General features: G+C 40.5%; 1 protein-coding gene across 1 annotated transcript; it reads right to left on the bottom strand.

The window, feature by feature from the left end:
- Nucleotides 1–5,787: 5,787 nt before the first annotated feature.
- Nucleotides 5,788–10,568, bottom strand: LOC110736157 (beta-glucosidase 13-like). The gene is made up of 13 exons (XM_021916306.1): nt 10,137–10,568; nt 9,934–10,003; nt 9,638–9,696; nt 9,475–9,550; nt 9,299–9,376; nt 9,075–9,162; nt 8,303–8,558; nt 7,921–8,036; nt 7,533–7,750; nt 7,370–7,401; nt 7,123–7,225; nt 6,911–7,019; nt 5,788–6,195 (listed from the first exon to the last, which is right to left on the bottom strand). The coding sequence occupies exons 1-13, from the start codon at nt 10,332–10,334 to the stop codon at nt 6,021–6,023; spliced, it is 1,578 nt and encodes a 525-aa protein (XP_021771998.1). The 5' UTR covers nt 10,335–10,568; the 3' UTR covers nt 5,788–6,020.
- Between the last annotated feature and the right edge of the window lie 319 nt (nt 10,569–10,887).

The following is a 10,887-nucleotide window of genomic DNA, read 5'->3' as shown; positions in this document are numbered from 1 at the left end:
ATAGGTTGCCCCCGCATTTTTCAATCCGAATGGGAATCATTTTGTAATTGTACACCCCAGCGTTCGTGACGAATGCCGTCTTTGCTCGATCGTCGGGGTGCATGAAGATCTGATGATACCCCGAGAATGCGTCCATGAAACTAAGCAAGGCATGGCCACTTGTCGAATCGACTAGCTGATCGATCCTCGGCAAGGGATAGAAATCCTTCGGACAAGCCTTATTTAGGTCCGTGAAGTCAACGCACATCCTCCAGGTACCATTGGCCTTCTGAACCATCACCACATTTGCCAGCCATTCTGGATATTGGCAAGGCTCGATGAAGCCTGCCTCCAGCAATTTTTTGACCTCGGCTGCGATGTCTCGGTTCTTATTAGCGGAGTAATTCCGCTTCTTTTGCTTAATTGGTCGACACGTTGGGTCAACATTAAGCTTATGGGAGATGAGGTCTGGACTTATCCCGGGCATATCAGCTGCCGAGAAAGCAAACACATCTCTGTTGTCCCGAAGGAGCTGAATAAGTTCACAACGGGTGTTCGGATCAAGATCCATCCCGATTGTTACACATTTCTCAACGTCTCCTTCGGCCAACTCAACTGTTTCAGTCTGTTGGTCCATGTCCATTGCTGATGGACTGGACTCTTCAGAATCTGGCCTGCTGCCTATGTCAGCAGGTGTCCCAGTCTTTTTGTTCTTCGGCTGGCTCTCTGAGTCTTGCTGTTCAGCTGAAGAGCTAGCCTTTTCCCTTTCGGGCCCTTTATCTCTGGGTATAGATCCTTGGGCCGAAGCACTTAGGCCTTTCGGCTTTTTTGTGCTTGGATCTCTTTCTTTTTCTTTCTCCTCCTCATCCTTGTCGTCATCTGGGCGACTACTAGATGGCTTGAGGTAGTTGCACCTTCGAGTGTCCTTTTGGTTGCCCTGTATCCTTTCGGGGAAGCCAGCGTCTGAGACGTAAATCATCAGCTGATGATAAGTTGAGACGACCCCTTGGATCTCATGAATTATGGGTCTCCCCAGAATCACGTTGTACACTGAAGGAGCGTCAATGACCAAAAATTCAATCATGACGTTCCTGGCTGCCTCATCGCAGCCGATGGTGATAGGAAGTGTCTCCTTCCCATCTGGATAAGTTGAAGCGCCGTTGAACCCGGATACCGGGTAGGGTACCGGTGTAAGGTGCTTGGGCTTCAGCTTGATTTGATTGTAAGCCTTTCGGAACAGAATGTTCGCTCCGCTGCCACCGTCAACAAGGACCTTACTGACGTCGTGGTTGGCCACCGTGGCGATGATCACCAACGGATCCTCGTGAGTTGATGATAAGTTGAGACGACCCCTTGGATCTCATGAATTATGGGTCTCCCCAAAATCACGTTGTACACTGAAGGAGCGTCAATGACCAAAAATTCAATCATGACGTTCCTGGCTGCCTCATCGCAGCCGATGGTGATAGGAAGTGTCACCTTCCCATCTGGATAAGTTGAAGCCCCTATGAACCCAGATACCGGGTAGGGTACCGGCGTAAGGTGCTTGGGCTTCAGCTTGATTTGATTGTAGGCCTTTCGGAATAGAATGTTTTCTCCGCTGCCACCGTCAACAAGGACCTTACTGACGTCGTGGTTGGCCACCGTGGCGATGATCACCAACGGATCCTCGTGAGGGAACGTTACCCCCCGGCAGTCGGCGGCTGTGAACGTCATGTTCGGCACCGGTGATTGGGGAGACTGAATGTCAGCGTTGTTCACCTGGTGAGTCAAAGCCCTAAGGTGTCGCTTGTGATCCCTCCGAGAGCATATTCCTCCCGAGATAACATTGATCGGAGAGAATTTCCCCTCTGGCTTTTTACTGTTCTTCCGGAGGAAGTCGAGGTCTTGCCGAGAGTCCTTTGCTGACTTCTCGGACTCTTTTTTCTCGCGGTGATCCGCGATGTATTTTTTCAAGTATCCCTTCCGGACCATGTCCTCTATCTGGTCCTTCAGTTGGATACACTCCTCAGTGTTGTGTCCCGGAGATTCGTGGAACTCGCACCACTGATTTTTATTTTTTCGCTGATACCACTCTGGGAGTGGTCTCGGCTTTCGGTAACTCTGCTCCTCCTTTGTCACGCTGTAAATTTTGGCGCGTGGAAGAGAGAGCGGAGTGTAGGACTCGTATCTGCCTGTGTATGAGGCAGATTTTTCCTTCTTTGGGTCGCTGGCCGAAGATTGCTCCGAGGCCTTTGACTTTCCCTTTGCCTTATGGCCTTGGCCTTCAGACAAGGGTATTTGTTTTTGTTTCCCTCCCCCGAATTGAGGTTGGGTTTTCGCTTTGTTCCATTCTTCGGCTCGGATGAACTTATCCGAGGCATTCAGAGCTTCCTCCAAGGTCTGCGGGGTATACATGACCATGAAGTCCAGGAACTTCCCGGGCTGAAGGCCATTCTGCATTGCAAAAACGGCTAGCCCCTGGTCCAGCTGAGAGACGCTGGATGACTCGTTACTGAAACGGGTCAGATAGTCTTGGAGGCTTTCGGTTTCCCCCTGTTGCAGACTCATGAGTTCTGCAGTAGTCTTCTCTCGGCGGTTTGCCGTGGAAAACTTGCTCCTAAATTTGGAGGACAGATCATCCCACCCTGTTATGGAGCCTTGCTTTACTCCCTTGGAGATCCACGCTTGCGCGACCCCTTTGAGAGTGGTTGGGAAATATTTGCACCAAGTCGCTTCGGATCTGGGGCAAAGATGCATATGAGTCTCATACGAGGCCACGTGGTCCTTCGGATCCGAGGTCCCGTCATATGTGATGTGCGACGGTATTTTAACCGTGGGCACGTGCTCTTCCAGTATCCATTGCTCGAATGGCGAACTGGCGGGTAGCATAACGGCCTTGCCCTTGTTCTTGGCCGAAGGGACCGCGCTCCGCCCTCTTAGAGAGGTAGGAGTGGTTTTCGTCCCTGGCTGGGAAGTCTGGGCCTCGGCCGCAGGGAACGAGAGGCGACTATGCACGCTCGGTTCCTTGCCGCCGAGTCGGTCGAGGACGCTTCGGCGAACAGTCTCAGGTTGTTCTCGGTGAGTAGATTCTGGCCGAGAAGCTGAGCTGCTGCTCTTATGCGTTTCTGGTCGGGAGGTTGAGGATCCTTCGAAAAATTGAGGGTTCTTTTTCCTCTCTTTTTCAGTTTTCCAGGTATCCTCTTCCCACTCTTCCAGTTCCCGGAAGGAAGGAAGCTTCCCACCATCATGGTCTAGCTTCCTCCGTTGATGCCGGGTATGCGGAGGAGTTCGATCACGAGGTGGTGGCATATTTTGTGCCCTCATTGCCTCCATGAGCACTGCCAGCGCTCTTGCCACCTCCTCCGAGCTGGGCCCCGTCAAAGGGGTCCTCGGCCGAGTATGGGAATGAGAGCGCACAGTCGATGGTTGGCTTTGGGGCACTGAATGTGTCCTATGATCGGACTCACCCCTGCTAGACCGAGAGTGACTCGGCCTATGATGAGAGTTATGAATTACGGGAGAAAGGGAATCCTCCCTGTATGATCCTCCCCCCGAGCTGGCACCCTTGGGAGAGTTCCGATCCGGCGAGGGTGATGGTGTAGGGGTTTTAGGCTTTTCGCCTGCTCCTTGACGGAGGCCTTTGCTCTTGCGGTCCTTAGCCATTGCTACTAAGATAATTGCAAGATGATCTTGGTTAGAAATTTGGCTTAAAGATTTTTGAAAGTCCTCCCCACAGACGGCGCCAAATTGTTTCGGGTGAAAACAATGGGACCTTGTCGAAGGTCCGATGAAGTGGAGAAGACTGGATTCGGTCCAAGTGATGTTGGGCCGAAGGTTTCCTGCATAGTAAACACACGTAAACTAGCCTCGGGGGTGTTGCCGAGGAAGGCCCCTCCGATGCTAAAGTCAGTACAGTGTGTAGAAAGAGAACACTATGCAAGAGAATTAATTGCTTGAGGCTTTGCTTGAATGAATGTACAAATGTAATATTGATGGCTTTTATACCTTTGCATATATGGAGAAGTTGGGCCTTAGCCCAATTGGCTTGCCTTGAGGACTGATCTTTGACTTTAGCACAATTGGAGAGATGAATCTTGACCTTGGGCTTTTAATTGGATCATTTAATGCCTAGGCCCAATTGGGCTAAATTGGACCCAAACACTAAGAATGAAAATCCATCTTCTATTACCCATTGAAAATTCTCACTTCTGTTTTTTTTTTTTCCTTCAATGCTGAGTGAATAACAAAGACTTTATCATTCACTAGCCCTGCTCAAATGTCGCAATCTTCTAGAGTACTCTATTATATAGGCACTCTTGGACTGTGTTACTTATACTCGGATACCCATGTTTGACACGTGTGTCCAAGTATAAAACTCGGCTATTTTGGCCAAAAATAAAGTATGAAGTTTTTAGGATTCGCCATACAGTATACTTGAGGTGACATAGATGGATAGCATAAATCTCAACGTAGCTTGTACTGCACATAGATACTGCCACAAACAAATTTCACTGAATATTTTCTGTTAGTGACTCACATACATATCACATTGAGCACACCAAAGTTATATTTTGGCATATATATTACTGGTATACCAAGTTCATCATATCACAAACATCGAGTATATCAAAATATTAATCTGCAAATTTAATGATTCGTTTGATTATAATAAAACTTTGGCATACTGTATACGTTCTAATTAAAACTACTGACAAAAACATGGATTTTAGTGTAACCTCTGTATTTCATTTGTATAGCAAATCCAAGCATATATAATTAAAAAAACATGCCTAGAACTATAGAATTTAAATGAACATGAATGGTCCTTGTATAAATCTGTCAAAATATTACTTAATGAAAATTAAAGAAAAACACAACTCGAGTCCCCTAATGAGACTAGTACAGTACTCCCCTGTGTATAAAATTTCTTTTTATATGTTTTGAGACAATCACGACAAATGTTCATAATATAAAGAATATTTAATGATGAAGGGAGTATATGTCAAAAATCCATGTAAAACAGGTATTTTCCAATTCACTAGAGAATATAGATGATTAAGGACGCGTTTTTTGAATCCAAACATAAATATAGCTAGCATTCTAGATAGCAGCACAGTAAAGGCACCAACATCCAACTATAAAAGTAGTTCCATAATCTATTGGGTGGGTTAAGAAGAATTTACTTCCTTGGCAATATCATTTGATCAAAGAAAAATGGCTAAATCATTAAGTTGTTCTTAAAAAGGCGAAAGAATAAGAGGATTTACTTGATTGCAAACAGAAAATGTGTGAGTAAGATGGTCATGGTAGTACTGTAACTCATTTTATCAGTTGAAGGTTCAGAGGCAAATAATATTGGTGGAACTAAAATTTTCAAAACATACCATTCTTTATTATACGCTAAAAAGTATACAACTTTTAACGAAAGTGGACTTATGTTACTCACACTGAGGTACTCAAAAACATAATTCTAAAATCTTAATCAACAATCCTGAAACAATTGTCCAATTTCAAAAGATCGAAAACAATCCTATTTGAATATAAAACTCATCGACATCTGCACGTGCCTTTGGAAATAATATTATCTAAGGAAATAATCATATAGGCTAACAAATTAAGACTCTCCTCCGATCCCTTGAAATTATCCCAGACCTTCCTAAATACCACCTCTAAATATTATCTCATACAGAGTATCTTCTTAAATATAACAAGTCGTACTCGGTAAATTGGTATTAGACTAGATTTAAGCCCATGTAATGCTCGGGTCTTCATTAATAATAAGCCGCCTGCTATGTGGACTTTATAATAAGCAACCGACCAACCATATAACAAGCTCAAATCATATTAGCGTCGTTGTATACAAATCTAGAATATGATATGGAATTCAATATAACATACAATGATATATAATAGGAGCAAATATGATACACTTTAGTCTCCAAATATACTTGCATTGTTATGATCACATAGAAATCATAATCATGTAGCATATATAAAAATATCAGGATTCAGGAGGATGACTTGAGAGTTTATTTAACTAGCTTTGAAAGAGTAGAATATTATTTCTTGTTTCGCAGGAACTTCTTAAACCAGAAAGCAGAAAGTTTAGGGTATCTTTTCAATCCATCTTTGTAGTCAACATAGTTGATCCCAAATCGAACAGTATAGCCAGAACTCCATTCAAAATTATCCAACAATGACCATGCAAAATAGCCCTTCACATTTACACCTTCCCTGCAATCCAAAACCAATACAATCATCAAAATCTAGAAAGAAAAAGGCTACATTTTTGCAACAATTAACTTTCGTGTTCATCATGCGGGCCCGATCGGGCCACCACGGTTCAATCGGGCTTGCGTTTTCTGAAGAATATACTCGCCCGATTGGGCGGCAGTTAGCCCGATCGGGCCCGACCATTTTCTGGGTTCGGGTTGCGTTGTTTTTGACGGTTAAGTTGATGGTTTTTGCTTTTAATTATATTATTATTATTATTATTATTATTATTATTATTATGATGGAAGTTAGAGAATAGAATAGAAGACAGTAACTTTCATTTTTATTCTCTTGTTTGCAAAGTTCTTCAATTATCATCATCACAAATCACAAACGCTTATTTACATTGTTTTGTAATCATCCTACTTGTGATTGCAATTGGCCTTCGTTGTATCTCCTGAGTAAATTTCCGTGATACCCGGTTGTAGTATAGGGTCAGAATTATACTTTTGGAAAAGTGATCCCGTTCACGCCTCGAAAAATTCTCAGTTAATTTTGTTTGTTTATCTTTGTGACCTTTGTTTCTACCAAATTCCCCAACAACTTGATCACCTCTATTCAAGTCCATCCACTCGATGACTAAAGAGATTTAGATTTATACTATCATAGGTATGTAATAAAAGACTGCCCAAATTAAAACGAAAGAAAATTGAGTGAGTTTGTAGACTATGATCACTTGATTGCACGGTGTAAGAAAGCTAGATGATCATGGTAGTATCGGACCCTCATTTCATCTCTAAGTGCTGCCTTGAGTGACAATGTGCCATTGTTAACCTCGTCAACACCTACAGACATAAGTAGTCAAAATTCTGAGTGAGAATGCATTGTATAAGTTATATAAACAAAATTCTAAATGTTAGAATCATTAAAATATAGTGGTAAACTTACCATTTTCTGTTATATAGATCAAAGGGTTGTTGTATCTTCTCTTTATATGGACTAAAAGATATCGAATTCCTTGTGGATAAACATACAGCCAATCTGAAGCCGCCTGCAAGAATTAGAGGGACAAGAAGAAACAAGGAAGTTATCACCGATTTTAGCTGAGGAAAATATTAAAAACATAAAAAAGGATGTACAGCATAAATCATTCACAGAAAAAAATCCTTGTGGTACAGAGGAATCACTTGAATACCTTTGGACCAATTGGGATTCCCTTTCGCTCAACTGCGATAAATCAAGCAATGTTTGATAAAAACCAAATAGAACTTCATGAGTACTTAGCAACAGTTGAATCTTAAAGTGAAAATATGTTGTGTTACTTATACAAGCACATCAAAAATAATTTATAAACATACCTGTTTGTCTGACATTAGCATCAGTTGTGTAACTGAGTTTTGCATGCTTCAAACCAGGAGAATAAGCTGCATAACGAGCACTGTAATAATTTAAGCCTAGAAAATCATATGATCCATTCAACATCCTTGACTGCTCTGCAGAAAATTCAGGCAATCGGCCTCTTACAAGGGAGCGCATGGAATGTGGATATTCACCTTTGGTTATTGGATCCATAAACCTGTTTGAACCTTTAATATATAAGAACTCGTTTCTAACAAACATTAATCTTAAAGGTCGTATATATCATGAAGTATAACGGGACAAGATAACAGACAAATAGGTATAGGAATTCTAGCTGCAGAAATTGATACAAGTTTATATAATATATGCATAGCTCAGTAAGCTCACCATCCAAGCATGAAGTCAAGCGCTCTCATAGCTGCAAACTTATGGTGCTGTATTTTTGAGAGTGGAACAAACCAATTCGTCACTAGACTGATCCCAATTATGCCCTGCTGAGATGCCTAGGAATATAACAGGGTAATCAGAGGAAACACTGAATTCACATGATGGTCATACATGATTAGAGATGGCCAATGTATGGAATGGGTGGGAAGTAACCGCGACTAGTCCATGAAATAATTAGTCCAATTCATCAGCTAGTTTATATATATGTCTTGTGTAATTGCATCATTTACATGTAAAAAGTCTATTAAATGTTTTATATACTGAAATCATGCAAGTATAGTATAGGCATGAATTTAGGCATAAGTCATTATAGTTTATAAACCTTATATTTACGCCTGTACAAGTCAACTGCTGCGGCATGAGCAAGAAGCTGGTGGTGAGAAACCAAGTATGGCTCAGTGGCTGAATCTCCGCCAGTACAGTTAAGCTGCTGCCACTTTGAACACCGACCAGGAGTCAATCTCCCACTAGCATATCCACCGTAACTATAGGACCAGGGTTCATTCAATGTGATCCAATGTTTCACTTTATCACCAAATTCTTTGAAGCAAATATTTGCATAATCCCTAAAATCATCCCTGCAACATTGTAACAAACAGGACATGTTTTACTCTAAAAGGCTCAATATTAAAACATTTACAGGCCAAAATATGGGGAAAGCTTATAAAGGCCAAGGCGCCGAGAAATGATTGGGCCCTTTATGAGTGAGGTCAGATCAATAAATTGGCATATGGGTCCAAGCTGACAGAGCCCAAGTAAAAAATGGTCTGAAGAGGTATTCTGGTAGTGCCAAACCCTGCAAAAGACCAGAAAATGGCAGCCCAAACCCAGCCTACTGAACACTAGCAGTAAGTTTCTAACACAAGTTTCATATTTATTGAATATTTTTGCTTCCAATAAAAAAAAAAATTATATGATCTTTCTTATAAGGGATGCCCCAGTTTCTGATAGTGAGAAAATAACATTTTTGTAAATAAACCAACAACTTTATTCAATTGTGGAGCCCACAATAATGAAAAAGAACATGGAATTTCCCCTTTCTTATATGTAGGAACCAATCTTGCCATTCTCTCAGGACTCAGAAGATGACTTACACAATGTAAGGACTTAGGAAACCACCATACTCATCTTCCAATGCTTGCGGGAGATCCCAATGAAAGAGAGTCACAAAGGGTTTTATACCTGCCAATACCAAAAAATATAATCAGAAGCATTGCAAAAAAAATGAATCATAAAAGTACAGAACAATATTAACTTTAATTAAGAGTGAAAAAATATTAAGATAGTTCTATAAAAGACCGAGAGTTGAATCTTTTACCATTCACTATTAGTTCATCTATAAGGTTGTGATAGTATGCTAATCCTTTCCGGTTCACGCCTTTGTGTAGTTTCCCATCTGTTCAATCATCAGTTCATTTGGCTCAAAAAAGGCTGTCGAAATGAAGAAAACACATGCTTTGGAAACTAAATTAAGACAAGGGTATTAGAACATGCATGGTAATATCCGTGACCAAGATATTGAAAATCTGTAGGCATCTAATCCCATTTTCTTCATGAGCTTCACATCCTCCTACGAAATGATTAACACGGTTAATAAATAGATCACGTTATATAACAAAGGAGTCTCAATTAGTTGAGCAACCCTTGAGTCTATTACCTTATACCGATGGTATGAGTCTATTGCCACATCACCATTACTTCGATCTTTAATCTTATCTGCACAAGGAAAATCATGAACAAATAAGATTTGAGATTATAAATGATCTAGGTTAATCATCCTACAATCCTAACAAATTATAGGAATATTCATTAAAAAAAAAAAAATTGATTGATGTAAAAGAACTTGAGAATTTGCTTTTACATGGTGTAGGTGACTAATTAAATGTGTTAACCATTAACATAATACCAAATACTTCAAGAGTTCAAGGGGCACGCATGAGGCAGATCAAGAACCTGGATATTTTTGAGTATAAGTGTCCCATATACTTGAACCTCTACCATCTTCATGAGCTGCACCTTCATACTGTTAACGAAAAACAATCTCACTTAATTAAGACAACTAATATTTCTTTTGCCAACATTTTTACAACATAATGTTGGTATAATATAAATAAGATTTTTATTGAAAAATACTAAATCCTAAACTTCTAACTCACCTGATATGATGATGAAGCTGTCCCAAAAAGAAAACCTGCAGAAAAACTGCTTCGATTGAGTATATCGATCCCATAATCAGCTCGAACAGCATTATAGATCTCAGGATAACCAATGGAGTTTCCAAGCATAAAAAAGAGCAATAATAGTAGGACTAGGAAGAAATTAGTTTGAACCTTCATGCTTATGAATAGTTTCATTAGAAAAAAGAAAAAAAAAAAAATTATGTCTCATTCTTGTTGCTAATGTTATCTTTTATACAGGTATATGCAGTAAAAGTAGAGCATTTCCAGGCCGAAGAAATGCGACTATTGCAAGATACTACCATTTAAAATGCATACCATACAACAAATTTAAAAGTAACATACATATCACCTTATTTCTGCCTTATTTTTCTAGTATTAAGGAGCCTTTTTGCTTTATGCATGTATTTTGTCCCCTTAATTGCTGTACAATTGTACTCTTTCATACGTTAAGGATTGCTAGGAAAATTTCTGTTATGTTGATGTATAACCGGCATGCCTAGGATCGTTTTTGGTGTTTCTAGAAAAAGTTAGCAACGCATTTAGGGGTGATAAAAAAAGAATGGACTCTTCAATCTACTCTTCAAATGTTTCTTGTGTTTTTATTTTCTAAATTAAAGATTATGTATTACTCCGTAACAGCAAATAGAAGCTGAATAACGTTAATTGTTGAAATAAATTGGAGGATTGTAATAAACCCCTCCCATTTTGACAATCTCAGTATAGTTAT

This window comes from Chenopodium quinoa, unplaced genomic scaffold (genome assembly GCF_001683475.1).
Source record: "Chenopodium quinoa cultivar QQ74 unplaced genomic scaffold, ASM168347v1, whole genome shotgun sequence".
NCBI lineage: Eukaryota > Viridiplantae > Streptophyta > Magnoliopsida > Caryophyllales > Amaranthaceae > Chenopodium > Chenopodium quinoa.
Note: the sequence above shows the minus strand (reverse complement) of the source record. Positions and strands in the feature narration are given on the sequence as shown.